This window comes from Gopherus flavomarginatus, chromosome 5 (genome assembly GCF_025201925.1).
Source record: "Gopherus flavomarginatus isolate rGopFla2 chromosome 5, rGopFla2.mat.asm, whole genome shotgun sequence".
Taxonomy (NCBI): domain Eukaryota; kingdom Metazoa; phylum Chordata; order Testudines; family Testudinidae; genus Gopherus; species Gopherus flavomarginatus.
The window spans coordinates 36735437-36753463 of NC_066621.1; the positions used below are offsets into that span (position 1 = coordinate 36735437).

The following is an 18027-nucleotide window of genomic DNA, read 5'->3' on the forward strand; positions in this document are numbered from 1 at the left end:
GCCATTCTGTGCCATCAACTGGGAATGACCAGGAGTCATTCCTATTTTTACCCAGGCACCCCTGGCCGACCTCACCTGAGGCCAGCCAGGAGCACTCACAGGCTGATGATGACAACAGATAGCAGTCATATTGTACCATCTGCCACCAGGGACGGGAGAGGAGAGGATACTGCTGTTCACTGCTGCAGCATTGCGTCTACCAGCAGCATTCAGTAGACATAGGGTGACATTGAAAAAAGTCAAGAAATGATTTTTTTCCCTTTTCTTTCACGGAGGGGGGGAGGGGGTAAATTAACGAGCTATACCCTGAACCACCCCGGACAATGTGTTTGACCCTACAGGCATTGGGAGCTCAGTCAAGAATGCAAATACTTTTCGGAGACTGCTGGGGTCTGTGGGATAGCTGGAGTCCTCAGTACCTCCTCCCTCCCTCCATGAGAGTCCATTTGATTCTTTGGCTTTCCATTACGCTTGTCACGCAGCACTGTGCTATGGACTCTGTATCATAGCCTGGAGACTTTTTTCAAATGTTTTGGCATTTCATCTTCTGTAACGGAGCTCTGATAGAACAGATTTGTCTCCCCATACAGCAGTCAGATCCAGTATCAACCTTAAGGTCCATGCTGGAGCTCTTTTTGGATTTTGGACTGCATCGCCACCTGTGCTGATCAGAGCTCCACGCTGGGCAAACAGGAAATGAAATTCAAAAGTTTGCGGGGCTTTTCCTGTCTACCTGGCCACTGCATCTGAGTTCAGATTGCTGTCCAGAGCGGTCACAATGGTGCACAGTGGGATACCGCCCAGAGGCCAATACCGTCGATTTGCGGCCACACTAACCCTAATCCGATATGGTAATACCGATTTCAGCGCTACTCCTCTCGTCGAGGAGGAGTATAGAAACTGGTTTAAAGAGCCCTTTATGTCGATTTAAAGGGCCTCGTTGTGTGGACGAGTGCAGCGTTAAATCGGTTTAACGCTGTAAAATCGGTTTAAACGCGTAGTGTAGACCAGGCCTAAGAAAGTAGAGCTGCAAACAGCTGCTGAAAAGGGAGCCAGGCTACCAGGGAACAAAAGAAAGACAAAGGGTCCAGGGAGTCTGCAAAAAAAGAGGAAATTTAGAAGAATTAAAGTAGCCAGAAATATATTCAAAATAGTAAAGAGAAAGGGACTTCCAGTGAGGCCCCTATGGAGCAGAGCACTAAGTATCTGTGAGACTTTAGGATGTGCTAAAATTAAGCACATGTTTAAGTGCTTTCCTGAAGTGAGACCTACAGCAGATCAAAAGAAGAGGAATAAATGAAAAATGTTGCAGAAATTTTTTCACCATTCCTCCTCCCCAAAAACATTCATGTCAATGAAATTTTGAACATTGCAACCAGCTCTGCTATTTTCTTTTATCTGCATAGTAGGAACAGTCTTTTCTAAGTGGAAAGACACATTGTGTAATTCACCCCATCAGCCATACTCTGATAACAATGAGACACTCCCGGAAATATATTAGCTACATATTGGCAGGCTTTGCAGGTGACTAAGGACTGCAATACCCAATTGCTATGGTTTATTGCTGTGGTTCTGATAAGTGAACTTCTAAAGTGTGATAGGCTTGTATCAGGGTTCCCTCCCAACTCTGAAAAGACGGTTACTCACCTTTGTAACTGTTGTTCTTCGAGATGTGTTGCTCATATCCATTCCAGTTAGGTGTGCGCGCCGCGCGTGCACGTTCGTCGGAAACTTTTTACCCTAGCAACTCCAGTGGGCCGGCTGGTTGTCCCCTAGAGTGGCGCTGCCATGGCGCTCGATATATACCCCTGCCGGCCCACCCGCTCCTCAGTTCCTTCTTGCCGGCTACTCCGACAGTGTGGAAGGAGGGCGGGTATGGAATGGATATGAGCAACACATCTCAAAGAACAACAGTTACAAAGGTGAGTAACCGTCTTTTCTTCTTCGAGATATTGCTCATATCCATTCCAGTTAGGTGAATCCCAAGTCTTACCTAGGCGGTGGGGTCGGAGCGAGAAGTCGCGGCATGGAGCACTGCAGAGCCGAAGGCCGCGTCATCTCTGGACTGCTGGACCAGGGCATAGTGGGAAGCGAAGGTGTGGACCGATGACCAGGTTGCTGCCTGACAGATCTCTTGGATGGGCACGCGGGCGAGGAAAGCCAGTGATGATGCCTGCGCCCCGGTAGAGTGCGCAGTCACACGGCCGGTAGGGATGTGAGCCAAGTCATAGCAGGTCCTGATACAGGACGTTACCCACGAGGATATCCTCTGTGAGGAAATGGGAAGCCCCTTGATTTGGTCTGCTACTTCTACGAAAAGCTGGGGGGATTTGTGGAACAGTTTGGTCCTCTCCATATAAAACGCGAGAGCCCGACGGACATCAAGCGAGTGGAGTTGTTGCTCCCTACGTGACGAATGAGGCTTCAGGAAAAAGACGGGGAGGAAGATCTCCTGGTTGACGTGAAAGGCTGAGACCACCTTGGGGAGAAAGGCAGGGTGCGGTCTCAGCTTCACCTTGTCTTTATGGAAGACAGTATACGGGGGATCTTCCGTGAGGGCCCGGAGTTCCGACACCCGTCTAGCTGAGGTGATGGCCACTAGAAAGGCAGTCTTCCAGGAGAGATAGAGCAGGGAGCAAGTTGCTAACGGCTCAAAAGGAGGACCCATGAGCTGATCCAGAACCAGGTTGAGATCCCAGGTAGGGGTAGGGGGTCAGACCTGCGGGTAGAGATGTTCTAGTCCCTTCAGGAATCTAGTCACCGTCGGGTGAGAGAAAACCGAGCGGCCATCCCCACCCGGATGAAAGGTGGAGATAGCCGCCAGGTGAACCCGAAGGGACGATATCGCCAGGCCCTGCTGCTTGAGGGACCAGATGTAATCTAAAATATTGGCGACAGAAACCTCCATAGGGAGGAAACCCCTCTCCGTGCACCAACAGGAGAAACGCTTCCACTTGGCCGAGTACGTCGCTCTGGTGGAAGGCTTTCTGCTGCCCAGGAGTACTTCACATACCGGGGTAGAGCAGCGTAATTCGGACCTGGTCAGCCACTCAGGAGCCATGCCGTGAGGTGCAGCGACTGGAGGTCCGGGTGACAGAGCCTGCCGTGGTCCTGGGTGATCAGGTCCAGGTGAAGGGGCAGGGGGACTGGGTCGGCTATGGCCAGGTCCAGCAACATGGGGTACCAGTGTTGCCTGGGCCACGCTGGAGCTATCATAATCACGCGGGCCCAGTCCCTGCGCACCTTCAGAAGGACCTTGTGGACCAGCGGGAACGGAGGGAACGCGTAGAACAAGTGGGCCATCCACGGGATAAGGAAGGCGTCCGCTACCGACCCGGGCTCCCGGCCCTGAAAGGAGCAGAACGCCTGGCATTTCCTGTTCACCCTGGACACGCAGAGGTCCACCCGGGGACAACCCCACCTCTGGAAGAGTGAGAGAGCAACGTCCGGGCAAAGGGACCACTCGTGTGAGAGGAAGGATCTGCTCAGGCGGTCTGCCAGCGTGTTCCGTACTCCGGGGAGGAAGGAAGCCGTGAGGTGAATGGAGTGGGCTATACAAAAGTCCCAGAGCCTCATCGCCTCCTGACATAGGGAAGAGGATCTCGTGCCGCCCTGCTTGTTGACATAGTACATGGTCATCGTGTTGTCGGTGAATACCGCGACACAGCGACCTCGAAGCTGATGGGAGAACGCTTGACAAGCAAGACGGACCGCTCTCAACTCCCGTATGTTGATGTGGAGGTCAACTTCCTGAGGGGACCACAGGCTCTGTGTCCTCAGCGTTCCGAGGTGGGCCCCCCAGCCCAGGTCTGAGGCATCCGTTGTTAGGGATACCAAGGGTTGGGGCGGATGAAACGGGAGCCCCGCACACACGATGGACTGGTCTAGCCACCACCGGAGGGAATCCAGTACTCCCTGGGGGATGGTGATAACTGTGTCCAGCGAATGTCTGGTCGGCCGGTACTGCGCGATGAGCCAAGATTGGAGAGGCCTCATGCGGAGCTGCGCATAACCTGTCACAAATGTGCAGGCCGCCATGTGACCTAAGAGGGTTAGGCATGTCCTTATAGAGGTCAGGAGGGCCGCCTGCAAGCATTGAATGATGGCCGACAGTGACTGGAACCTGGGCAACGGCAGAAGGGCCCTGGCCAAGGTGGAGTCCAGAACGGCCCCGATGAACTCTTCCCTCTGCGTGGGGAGCAGAGTGGACTTGTCCACGTTGATAATGAGGCCCAAGGTAGCAAAGAGTCCGCTGATCCTGTGGACATGGTTGCGGACCTGCAGCTCTGATGTGCCTCGAACCAGCCAGTCGTCGAGGTAAGGGAACGTGAATGCGACTGCACCGAAGATATGCGACGACGACTGCCATGCATTTCGTGAATACCCTCGTGGCCGTGGAGAGGCCAAACGGGAGGACCGCAAATTGGTAATGATGGCGGTCGACCACGAACCGAAGGAAACATCTGTGTTGCGGCAATATGGCGATATGAAAGTAAGCGTCCTGCATGTCGAGGGCGGCGTACCAGTCTCCAGGATCCAGAGACGGGATAATGGTCCCCAGGGATACCATGCGGAACTTCAACTTCACCATATGTTTGTTGAGTTCCCGCAGGTCGAGGATAGGTCTGAGGCCTCCATTGGCCTTGGGGATCAGAAAGTAGCGGGAATAAAACCCCTTGCCCTTCTCGTTCTCCGGAACCGCCTCTATGGCTCCTTTGTCGAGGAGCGTCTGCACCTCCTGGCAGAGGAATTGCTCGTGAAAGGGGTCCCTGAAGAGGGACGAGGGTGGGGGGCGGGAGGGAGGGTAAGACGTAAACTGCAGACGGTATCCCGTCTGCACAGTGCGTAAGACCCAGTGGTCGGATGTTATTTGGGTCCACGCCTGGAGGAAAAACGAAAGGCGGTTGGAAAATGGGGGAGAAGGATCCATGGGGGAAACTGGTACCGTGCCCTCGGGTGCACTTTCAAAACGAAGGTTTGGGCCCAGGTGGGGCTTTGAAGGAGCCCTGGTTCTGTCCCCCTTGGTTGCCTGACTGTCTGCGCCTGCCATTTCTGCCACGGCGCCTATTGAGGTCCTGCCGCTGGCGGAACTGGGGATACGGCCGGCGCTGCTGCTGTTGTTGCGGCCGGAAGGGTCTGCGCTGTGTCCCGGGCGTGTGCATCCCTAGGGAGCGCATGATGACCCGATTGTCCTTCAGGCTTTTTAGCCCGGGGTCTGTCTTCTCCGAGAACAGGCCCTGACCTTCGAACGGGAGGTCCTGGATGGTATATTGGAGCTCCAGTGGAAGGCCAGAAACCTGAAGCCAGGAGATGCGGCACATTGTAACCCCTGAGGCGAAGGTTCGAGCGGCTGAGTCTGCTGCGTCCAAGGAGGCCTGCAACGAGGTCCTTGCGACCTTCTTGCCCTCGTCAAGAATTGCCGCAAATTCTTGATGCGCATCCTGTGGCAACAGCTCCTTAAACTTATCCGCTGCCACCCAGGAGTTATAGGCGTAGCGGCTAAGGAGGGCTTGTTGGTTGGAGACCCTGAGCTGGAGGGCACCCGCCGAATAGACCTTGCGGTCTAGGAGGTCCATACGCCTCGCCTACTTGGACTTGGGTGCTGGGGCCTCTTGTCCGTGACGCTCCCTCTCATTCACCGACTGCACTACGAGGGAGCACGGTGTCGGGTGAACACGGAGGTACTCATAACCCCTGGAGGGAGCCATGTATTTACGCTCCACGCCTCGTGCAGCAGGAGGGATGGAGGCCGGCGACTGCCAGATGGTATTGGCGTTGGCCTGGATAGTCCTAATAAAGGGCAGGGCGACCCTGGTGGGAGCATCTGCCGAGAGGATGCTCACCACGGGATCTTCGATCTCGGAGACCTCCTCAGCTTGCAGGTTTAAGTTCTGCGGTACGCTCCTGAGGAGGTCCTGGTGCGCCCTGAGGTCGAGTGGGGGAGGGCTGGTGGAAGATGTGCCTGCCACTGCCTCATTGGGAGAGGATGATGAGGAGACCCCTGGCAAAAGAGCATCCACGGGGGGCTCTGTCTGAACCCACACCTCTGACTCTGGAGGGAGCTCAGGGTCCTGCTGGTTGGACCTGTCCTCCCCTTCCAGAGAGGGAGAGGGGCGAGACAGCGATGCCTCCGGCGCCCTGCGCTCAGCCGTTGCAGGCTGAGGAGGAAGTTGTTGAGGGCCCTGGGCTTGGTGGTACGCCCAGGGTGTCCAGAACCCCCACTGCTGCGGTTCCTGGTCCTGCGGAGGAGGGTCCTGAAAGAGGGCTGCGTGTCTGTCTGTGTCCAGCGCATATACACTGTCTGTCTGTGACGAGACAGACGGCTGTCTGGAAGGCCATGGAGGGGCCGAACGTGGCTGGTAGGGATCCCTTAGTCCTGACGCCGAAGATGTTCTCGGTGCCGGGGACCGGTACCGAGCATCATACCGGTGCCGGGATCAGGACCGGGGCCTGCCTCCGACTCGGTGCCGGGATCGGGACCAGGACCTGCCTCCGACTCGGTGCCGGGAGGCCGATCGGGACCGGGACCTGCCACCAGCTCAGTGCCGGGAGGTCGACCGGGGAGTTGATCGCCGACGGGAACGGCTCCTAGAGTCCTGGTGCCGGTAGCAGTGACTTGATCCAGACCGGGACTGTTTGGAGGATGACCGGCGCCGCGAGTGCGACCGGTACCTCCGAGGGGAGCGGTGCCGGGACTGCGAGTGGCGCCGGGAGCGAGAGCGTCCACGGTGTCGGGACCTTGACAGCTATCGGTGCCGGCTGGGTGAGTCCTGAGACGGCGCTCTCATCGTCGTCAGCTTGCCTCTGGATACAACCCGCACCGGGGGTACCGGGGGTTGAGGCTGGGTTGGCTCTGTAAGAGCGATCAGGTCCCGTGCCGAAGCGAAAGTCTCCGGCGTCGATGGGACCAATAGCTCAACCCCAGATCTTATGGGGGAGCTAGGAGGGACCGGACTCGACAGACCCTCAGGGCCCAGAGTCGACGGGATCCCTGCTGGTGGTGCCGCGGCCGAGGTAGGTGCCGGGCGCTCCACTCGAGTCTGCCTGGATGGAGTCGCAGACTTCGAGGGCCTTGCTTCGGGTCCCGGTGCCAGGGAAGGATGGTGCCGGGGTTTCTTTCCGGTGCCGGCGCGATCCGGTGCCAGTGTAGAGGCGACAGTCTGCGTCGAAGTTACCGGGTTCAGTGCCGCTTCCATAAGGAGAGTCCTTAATCTCTGGTCCCTCTCCTTTTTTGTCCTAGGCTTAAAAGCCTTGCAAATGCAGCACTTGTCCGAAATGTGCGATTGCCCCAGGCACTTTAGGCAAGCGTCGTGGGGATCGCTGGTCGGCATCGGCTTCTTACAGGCCGAGCATTGTTTGAAGCCCGGTGAACCAGGCATGGGCCCGGTGCCGGGTGCCGGGAAGGGCTATGGCCCAAACCCGCTAATAAGTATTTACAACTATTTACAAACAAGAATTAACTAACTATACTTTTATAACTATTTACTACTAACTACAACTATGAACCATAAAACGAAGGAGAGCTAGGGACGTGGAGGACAGCAATGCCGCGCTCCACAGTTCCAACGACTGACATGGCGGTAAGAAGGAACTGAGGAGCGGGTGGGCCGGCAGGGGTATATATCGAGCGCCATGGCGGCGCCACTCTAGGGGGCAACCTGCCGGCCCACTGGAGTTGCTAGGGTAAAAAGTTTCCAACGAACGTGCACGCGCGGCACGCACACCTAACTGGAATGGATATGAGCAATCACTCTAAGAAGAACTCTAGGGTACAGAGATGTGGGGACCGGCATGAAAGGCCCCCTATGCTTATTTCTACCATCTTAGGTCAAAAACTTCCCCAAGGCACACATCCTTTCCTTGTCCTTGGATGGTATTGCTGCCACCACCAAGTGATTTAGACAAAAATTCAGGAAAAGGGTCACTTGGAGTCCCTATTCCCCCAAAATATTCCCCCAAGCCCCTTCACCCCCTTTCCTGGGGAAGCTTGAGAATAATATACAATGAGAGCACAGACCAAGCTCCCTGGTTTTTAGGACACTGAAAATCAATCAGGTTCTTAAAAGAAGAATTTTATTTATAAAAAAAGTAAGAGAATCACACCTGCAAAATCAGGATGGAAGGTAACTTTACAGGGTAAATAAAAAGATTTAAAACACAGAGGATTCCCCTCTGACTCTGCTTCCCAGTTACAAAACAGGAATGAAATTACCTCTTAGCACAGGGAAAATTCACAAGCTAAAACAAAAGATAATCTAACACATTCCCTTGCCTTACTTACAATTTTTGTAATCTTAGATGCTCATTTCAGGTATATTGTCAGGAGATGTTTTACCTGCCTGGTCTCTCTCTCTCCATCCAGAGAGGGAACAAACAAAGAGAGCACAAACAAAACCTCCCCTCCATTTGAAAGTATATTCTTTTCTTACTGGTCCTTTTGGTCAGGTGCCAACCAGGTTATTTGAGCTTCTTAACCCCTTACAGGTAAAGATTCCGTACAGCTACCCAGGAGGGATTTTATACGACCCTTAACTGTGTCTACATGACAGCTTGGCTTGTATGAAGCCCTAAAATTCAGGCAGTTCTTTTGAACTCCCAAAATTACATAGGCAATGAAATTGCATTTTTAAGTGAATTTAGTGCTTATAAGAGGTCCTAAGACAGAAAAATCAAGCTCCCTATTTACCCTGGAACATACACAGCATGTGTAAGTGACTGTTAAACCAGCCACAGGGCTTAGAACTTGGGAACCTTCAGCACTAGAAGGAAAAGTCTACTATTTGAGCTAGCAGATGGGGAACCTTAAATGGCTTTCATGTGTCTCAGCTGCTAGAGGCAGACAAGAACTCCACCCTGTCCTAGCACGGCTTGCATATGGACAGTGCAACATTAGTCTCAAACCACCTCACCCCAGGCCTGCTGGGACCACCTCCTAAGGCATCCAAATCAGCAGTCCAACCCAGTCAGTTCTTGGCCTCTCTTTTACAGCCAAAAAGGGGATCAGAGTGGAGGACACTATCCAAATTCTTGTAGATGCTTGTCCAAATAGGAACTGGACTGACACGTCCAGCCCCCTTCACGTAATCTGCGAAATGTCAAATGGGAGCAATTTTTTGTCACTAGGCTGGGTTGGAGCTGGTCACGTAGAGGTAAAAGGCCCCAAATCCAGTTACAATTTCCCCAAGAAGAATCAGGTTTTTTGTTCATGAATGTTCTAGTATTTCCAGGGAGAGGCACTGGGCTTTTCTTTTCTTTTTTTTTGGATGAAGAAAAAATAACCCTGGAGAAAGGCCATGCTGCTCTCATGACATCTCCCCATTCTCAGTCCAACTGAAGTACGGAGTTGTGGCAAGATCAAAGCATAAGCTAGTGGTGCTGAACTGAGAGCCAGTAGAGCTGAGTTGATTCCTCACTTTTCCGATAACCTTCAGCAACTCCCTTCACCTTTCCATGTTTCATTATCTCTCTTGCGTCTTTAGATCATAAACTCTTTGGGGAAGGGATTGTATATGTGTGTGTGTACAGCACCCAGCACAATGAAGAACCCATCTCAGTTGGAACCTCTAGCCGTTATCATAATATGAGTCAGCCAGGCTTTTATCTAACTTTCCTAAAGAAGTGCAGAGTTTGAGTTGAGTGTAAGGGTTCAGGGCTGGTTCTTATATTTTTTCTCTATTACATTTTTATTATAATTTTTCAAAATATATATACAGAATAAAAAAATATATATAAACTTCTCATAATATATTAATCAGTTGCTACCTAATCTTAGCTGTACTTGAAACATTTAATTATGTATATGTATATCTATATAATATGAATGGTTAAAATATAAATCAATTATTTGTATTATACAATTTACAAACAAACAAAATTTGTTTATCAAAATTCAATTAGTTAAAGCAACATTATTAAGTTAACCTAAAGAATAAAAGCAAAGTTCAGAGGAGGGAGATAGAGATGGGGAGGAATGAAATGGGTAAAGAGGAGGGGGAAGTAAGGGAGCCCATTTGTTTTAACAGGATCATTCAGATACTTTGAAGTGAGCATCCCATATCTCTGAGAATTTTGGTATCTGTTACAGTGCACATGTCTTTCTATGGTGACAATGCTTATGATATCAATGCTCCAGTCATCAATTTTACTTTTTGGACTTTCATGCTTGTAGTATGTGTCTTTTAGCAATTACTAGTGCTCTGCTTAACCAAAGTTTTTCAGACTTATTCAGCTTCCGTTAAGGTCAAAATTACATTTTTGGCTTGTAATACAATTTTATCTGATAGAAAAAAAGTGACTCTGCAATTAAGTTCCGCCCAAAACATATGAGTGTAGGAGCATTCACGGAACACATAGATGAGCTGGTTCTTACTTCAACCAAACCTGTTCTCTGCCTACACAAAGCCTAACTCTTTGCATGTCTTTTTCAGGTGAGAGGCAGCCTGGGAATGAACATCACTAGCGCCATCTTCTCAACCATTGGGATAGTTCTCTTTCTAACAGAGCTGATTATTAATGTGTCAGATTACAGGCATGACTATGAGGTATATCTTGTTAAATTGCCAGACTCTGCCGTAGAATCATAGAAATGTAAGGCTGGAAGGGACCTCAAGAGGTCGTCCAGTCCATCCCGCTGCACAGAGGCAGGGTTAAGTCTACCTGGAGCATCCCTAACAGGTGTATTTAAAATACCAGGTGCCTGGAATTGTCTCAAGCCTTTGACCTCAGGGTAGAAACTATCCATGCATTCAGCTCCAGACTTTCTCATTTGGTTCTGCTTGATAAATCCAGTGTCAAAACTCCTGCTCATGTCAAATATCAGGCATGGTTTTTCTTCTGTTTTGTACAACACCTAGCATAATAGGGTCCTGGTCCATGAGTGGGGTTTCCAGCTGCTATCAACATATAAATTAATAATAACTCCATTGATTTCAGCAGGCATAGGACTGAACTCCAATGTCTGTTTTATTTTATTTAATCCCACTTTGCACAGATGGGGACACTGAGGCACAGGGGAGTGAAGCCACTTGTCCAAAGTCACAGGCAAGCTAGTGGCAGAGCTCGGAACCAAATCCAGCTCTTCCGAGTTGTAGTCCAATATTTGATCTGCTAGGCCACACGGCCTTCCCTGGATCCAGGCTCTGTGATCCTCCATCTTGACAAATGGCTGCATCGCAGGGGCGCAGCTCCCTGCAGACCCAGGAGAAAACAGAATCCTATGATCTCCTGACAGTGGTGTGGCTCCATGCGTCAAAATTACCAGGGCTGCTGAGTAGTTTGAATGAAGAGAGTTCTGTGTGACTAGGAAGAGAGAAGAACCAGGACTGCATTTCTGCATTTCCAGAATTGGACTCCCCAGTGCATCCCCTCACGGCAGCCCTGTGTTACCTCTAGCAGTCAAAAGTAATTAGAATCCCCTGTGGTTTTGTGCCTGGGGGGAGGGAAGAACCAGGACTGGACTTCTGCATCCCCAGAAGTGGGAAAAGAGGGATTTTTTTATGTCCTTCACAGCAGCCCTGTGCAATGTTACACCTCTAGCAGTCAAAATTAATTAGCATCCCCTGTGGTTTTATGCTCCCCAGAGTGCTGGGAAGGGGATCACAATCATGCTGTTCTTGATGACCATTCTGGAGTTCTGCATCGCTGTCTCAACCTCGTACTTTGCATCCCGAGCCATCTGCTATACCCCCAACACTGTGAGTCTTTCAGCTCTCAAACGAGACATGAGTCAGAACATGTGGTGAAAGGAAGGGAAGATGTTTGCCTGAATGAAGGGCCTTCCCTGATGGGAGGAGTGTCCATGGGGAAGGGCCTGAATGTGTAAGAGGGAGGCAGTGAAGGAGGAAATGACAGCCCCTGATTTAGTCCTGGTTGAAAATTTTGTCAAATCATTTTTTGGATGGGAAATTGGGGTTTCAACTATATGAGAATTTTAGCAGAAAGCACCTGCTTTCTATAGAAAATATTGCTATTTTGCCAAAACACTGACCACCTGAAAACTAGGGCAGTCAAATAATTAAAAAATTAATAGTGATTAAAAAAATTAATGGCATTAATTGCACTGTTAAACAATAACAGAATACCATTTATTTAAATATTTGTTGATGTTTTTCACATTTTCAAATATATTGATTTCAATGACAATGCAGAATACAAAGTGTACAGTGCTCACTTTATATTTATTTTTATTATAAATATTTACACTGTAAAAAAACCAAGAAATTGTATTTCAATTCACTTAATACAGGTATTGTAGTGCAATCTGATTATCATGAAAGTTGAACTCACAATGTAGAATTATGTACATAAAAAATAACTGCGCTCAAAAATAAAACAATGTCAAACTTTAGAGCCTGCAAGTCCACCCAGTCCTACTTCTTGTTCAGCCAGTCATTCAGACAAACAAGCTTGTTTACATTTGCGGGAGATAATGCTGCTCACTTCTTGTTTACAATGTCACCTGAAAGTGAGAACAGATGTTCATGTGGCACTATTGTAGCTGACGTCACAAGATATTTATGTGCCAGATGCATTAAAGATTCATATGTCCCTTCACGCTTTGACCACCATTGCATGGGACATGCATCCATGCTGATGACAGGTTCTGCTCGATAATCTTCGAAAGCAGTGCAGACTGACACATGTTCATTTTCATCATCTGAGTCAGATGCCACCAGCAGGTTGATTTTCTATTTTGGTTGTTTGGGTTCTGTAGTTTCTGCATAGGAGTGTTGCTTTTTTAGGACTTCTGAAAGCATGCTCCTTACCTCGTCCTTCTCAGATTTTGAAAGGCACTTCAGATCCTTAAATCTTGTGTTGAGTGCTGTAGCTATCTTTATAAATCTCACATTGTTACCTTGTGTTTTGTCAAATCTGCAGTAAAAGTGTTGTGAAAATGAACAACATGTGCTGGGTCATCATCCAAGACTGCTATAACATGAAATATATGGCAGAAAGCAGGTAAAACACAGAGCAGGAGACATGCAATTCTCCCCCAAGGAGTTCAGTCACAAATTTAATTAATGCATTATTTTTTTAATGAGCCTCATCAGCATGGAAGCATGTCCTCTGGAATAGTGGCCAAATCATGAAGCGGGTTATGAATGCTTAGCATATCTGTCATGTAAATATCATCCTACAACAATGCCATGCAAATGCCTGTTCTCACTTTCAGGTGACATCATAAATAAGAAACGGGTAGCATTATCTCCTGTAAATATAAATAAACTTGTTTGTCTTAGCGTTTGGCTGAACAAGAAGTAGGACTGAGTGGACTTGTAGGCTCCAAAGTTTTACATTATTTTGTTTTTGAGTGTTCTTACATAGCAAAAAAAAATCTACATTTGTAATTTGCAATTTCACACTAGAGATTGCACTGTAGATCCTTGTAGGAGGTGAACTGAAAAATACTATTTCTTTTGTTTATCATTTTTACAGTGCAAATATTTGCAATAAATAATAATTATATAAAATGAGCACTGTATGCTTTGTATTCTGTGTTGTAATTGAAATAGATATGTTTGAAAATGTAGAAAAACAGCCAAAAATATTTAATATATTTCAATTGGTATTCTATTATTAACAATGTGATTAAAACTGTGATTAATCACTATTAATTTTTTAAATCGCGATTACTTTTTTTTAGTTAATCACATGAGTTAACTGCTATTAACTGACAGCCCTACTGAAAAATAAACTTTTTAGACTCAAAGTGGAACTATGGTGCCTGGTGGCAGTTGTAGTTCAGCTGCCATGTTCTATCATTTTCTATTATGGGCTGTGTCTTGCAGCACTTATATCTCCCATGATGCACCATGGACAGGGACCTTTGTGACACATCCCCTCTCCTCCCAAACAAGGGGAAAGTGATAAACCATGGGAGATATAGTCCAGCCAGTGAACACAGCTCATACAGGACAACGAAAGTATAAGGCATCCAAACTACAACTGCCATGAGGCACTGTGGTTCCATGTTGAATCAAAATATTTTGGTGGTTGATAGATTTTTGTTGACATTTTTGGCAGAGGAAATAACCCTATTTTCTGGCCCTTTTTACCCTGATTCCTAATGAGGCTGCTGGCACCATGATCCAAGTTACTGAATCTTTTTTTATGGGAGGGGGAAGAAATCCCAGTTTTCACTGCCACCACATTGACTTTCATTGTCAGTGTTTTATATTCTGTGGGGCTGCATTTCATCTCCCCACGCCAGGTAGCTGGGGTCGGGGTACAGGGATGGGACAGGACTGGGATAGGGACAGGAAACTATAACTGGGCCAGAACCTGAGCTGCAGTCTCACCCTTTAGTGCCACTGAAAGTCACTGAATGTCTCCAGCGGAGAGTTACCTTTGCATGGAATTCCCCACCTGGCTCAGCCAGCTCTTACTCCCTTGGTGGAGGGGATGTATTGAGGGACGGAGGGAGTCCCTTGTGCTTCAGCAGTAACTGACAGGTGGACAACGCCTTTGGGGTCATCACCAGTCTTTGTTTTATAGCAGCTGATGGGGCTAGCATAGAACCAGCCATGGAATCGTGATGCTGCAAATGCCCCTCCCAAAAGCTACAGCTGTGGACATTCCCTCCAGGGACAATGTTTCTAGCGAGACAGGAAAATAAATGAATCCAGGCAACAGGAAACTCCTTGTTTGGAATACAACTCACTGCTGTGAGGCTGATGTGACTGTGACCTTCCCAAAGGCAGGCTGGCTGCCTGCCTCTCATACAGCAGTTCTCCTAGCCCTTCCTCTGAGCATCTTCGAAGTGTAAAGGGGGTAGCTGAGATGAGGTTAACCTTTTGATGACCTGGGAGTAGGTAGGCTCAGACACTGATAAACTAATGTTTTCTCAACCTGTGTTGAAAACTGTGTTACATTTTCATAAAATAAAACCCACCTGATTTTGTCTAAATTTTCCAGACATTTTTTTTTTTGGCAGAAATTCAAATACCAAAATATTTCAACAAAACCCAAAAGATTTCAGTGTAGAAATGCTGTTGTGGTGCCTAATGGGGGCTGTAGTTTGAATGCCTCATGTTGCCATTCTCCTTTGTAGGCCAAGCTCCTTAGTCTGACTACAACTTCAAACATTGTCCCTCTCTTAGTGAGGGGAGGTTGTTGCATCCTGGGAGTCCCTGGCCATGGTGCATCTTGGGAAATGTAGTCTAGCCAGTGAGCCTGATCCATAGCAAAGAATGGGGACATCAGGCAAACAAACTACATCTCCCATGAGGCACTGCAGCATCTCCAAATTGAAATTCTTAAGTTTTAGGACATTCACTTTTTGGATGAAAAGTTTATTTTTTCCCAGGAAACTGGATACTTTTCATGAAACAATTCATTGAGTTAAACATAAAAGTTTGGAGTTTATTTGTTGTTTTTTTCCTTTGAAAATCAGCTTGTTGACAGGAAATTTTCAAGCAGACCTAGCAAGCACGGAGGGATGCTCTGTGGCATAGTGAGACCTACCACATTAACCTTTTAAGTGCCTGAAGCGAAGTGAGACTCTCCAGTGCAGCACCTCCTGCTGGTTATCCTGGGAATTAGCTCTTGTACAGCTTGGAGTGCCCTCTACTGGCTGGTGGATCACCTGCCTCATGCTCCTGTGTCCCTCCCAGACCCCCGTGCCCTTTACCCTGGGGTTCTGCCCTCCGCAGTACCCCTACTCTGGGTCTCCCTTCCCAAGGGAACCCCCAACCCTCTAGCCCCACCTTGCCTCAGTAGATACTGCCGTCATCATCTAGCCCCATTTCACTGGGGCAGACTGCAGTCTGTAGTAGCCACTCATCACTGGCAATGGGGTAGGACCTGCTGCCTTTGCCTATCCCTGGGCTACACCTCTGTAGCCCCAGTACCTTCTTAGGCCTTGCACAAGGCTTGCAGCCTGGGGAGTTGCCAGGCTGGAGCTCCGCAGCTCCTCTTGCCTTTCCCCAGCACTTCCCTGCCTCTGGTACTCTGCTCCCAGGCAGCCAGGTCCTTCTCTCTCCACCGCTAAAGAGAGACTGCTCCAGCTCCTGGCCCACAGCCCTCTTATCAGGGCCAGCTGGGCCCTAATTGAGCTGGCCACAGCTGTGGCTGCTTTCCCAATCAGCCTAGCTTGGCTGCTTTCAATCTCTGTTCTCCAGAAGTGGGGCAGGTGCCCCACTACAGTGCGTCACACAAACCTGCTGCAGTCAGGACCCAAGAGAACTTCTAGTTTCCGTATCCAAAATGTCATCACTATATCAAGAGACATGGGTCATGTTCTGTGACACCTGGGACCCATGCCCCTCCACAGGGAAAATCCGACCAATAGCAAGTAGGGTGTTGACAGTGATGATCACACAGATTGATCCCTGGTGTAATTCTAGTCACAGCAGGAGAGTTCCACCAGGGATGCACCTGCCCCAGTTATAAGAACTAGAGGGATGAGGAAGATGGTGGTGGTAGTGCTGAAAAATATGTTGATGAAAGGGAATGGAAGAATGAGGAAGGTGATGGGGTAAGCATGGAGGACTGAGAAAAGTGATGGTGACAAAGAATGTGAAGAAGATGCTGGAGTGAGAATGGAAAGGTGAGGAAGGTGATGGTTTTGAGGGTGTGAGGACTTATCTCTTTTGTTTTGCAGGCCATGTTGTTCATGCCATATATTGCCAATGCAGACTTTGGGGTTCCTTCTGCACCAGTGGCCCCTCCACCACCTTACACCAATGTGGCTTATGACCCCAAAGAAGAAACCGAGCCAGGGCCCTCATAAAGAACTCCTACGAGAGATGGCTCCAGCAGCAGCTCCTCTGAGATGTAAAACTCAACCCTGTCCTGCATGATAGATCTCATTCCATTTTCTGAGTGCAGTTCTAGAACCCAGCTCCGTCACTCATCACAGAGAGAACTCCTTTCAATCAGCTTCCCCCTGGCTCTGCACCATTTGTTGAATTCACATTATGCAATGAAATAATATGACTCACCAGCACTATCCAGCCCCGAGAGGCTTTGGCCCTGAATGTTTCACCTGGCCACTTCTTCAATAAAGCTTCAAAATGGATCCCGGGTGGGTTGTTTTAAAGCCTTTGCTCTCAGATGCATGTGGCATGTGTGTGCATATAGCATGTGTGCCTGTGTGTACATGTAGCATATAGATGTGGGGTGTGTGGGTGGGTGTTTGAGTGTGCATGTGCGTATCCACGTGTAACTCTCACCATACACATGTGGAGCAGACGGTCTCCCTTCACCCATATCAGACATCACAAAAACTACTATTACAACTAGCACTAATTTGCTTGGGTCGGGCCCCAACTCCTTTTACACACTTTCTTCCTTTAGAATCTGGCAGAGGCACTAAGATATAGGGCAGGACGCAGGGGACACAGGCCTCATGGGCATTCCCCTCATCTCCCAGCCAGAGCTAGAGAATGGCAGAGCTGTTTCCAGCTAGAAAGGGAATAACCCCAAACACAGACGTATGTAGGTGCTGTCTGCAAAAGGTTCCTTTGAAAAGAAGAGAAGGTAAAGGGGCGACTTGATCACCGTCTATGAGTATGTCAAGGCTGAATCCCCACTCTGGCACTTTGAGTACAAAAGGTGGGGACCTGCAAGGATTCTAAAAATTAATACTGACCACTCCATGACTCAGTTTTGTATTTTATTTCAATTTTATTTAATTTTTAAAGGTTTCAAAAAATCTCAAATAAAATAAAACATTTTATTTTGGGTTGACCAAAATATTTTGTTCAACCAGCAGCAAACATTTTTGACTTTTTCGGTTAGAGTTTTGGGTTGACCCAAAACAATTTTTTTTTTTTCAAAAAATTTTCCAGTTCAGCCATTGAATAAAAAATTGGGTTTTCACACAATACAGATTCTCACAGAAATACCTTTCATGGGCTATGGTTGACTGTCATGCACAGAACAATGTTCAGTACTACACAATCTTCTCAGAGGAGAGCAAGGGCATGATGCACTACATGTCCCATGAGGAGCCGCAGTGGCATTTTCTCACTGAATTATTTCAGTTTTTGGCCAAAATATTTTTATTTATTTTTTAATCATAAAATA

General features: G+C 48.4%; 1 protein-coding gene across 1 annotated transcript in view; it reads left to right on the forward strand.

The window, feature by feature from the left end:
* The window catches only part of LOC127052582 (membrane-spanning 4-domains subfamily A member 15-like), a 43721-nt gene extending 26743 nt beyond the window's left edge, over nt 1-16978 (forward strand). Inside the window, exons 6-8 of the mRNA XM_050956411.1 lie at nt 10428-10541; nt 11580-11693; nt 16601-16978. Coding sequence (XP_050812368.1) covers nt 10428-10541; nt 11580-11693; nt 16601-16729 — 357 coding nt within the window. The 3' untranslated portion in view covers nt 16730-16978. The remainder of the gene's footprint in view (nt 1-10427; nt 10542-11579; nt 11694-16600) is intronic.
* The last annotated feature ends 1049 nt before the right edge of the window (nt 16979-18027 follow it).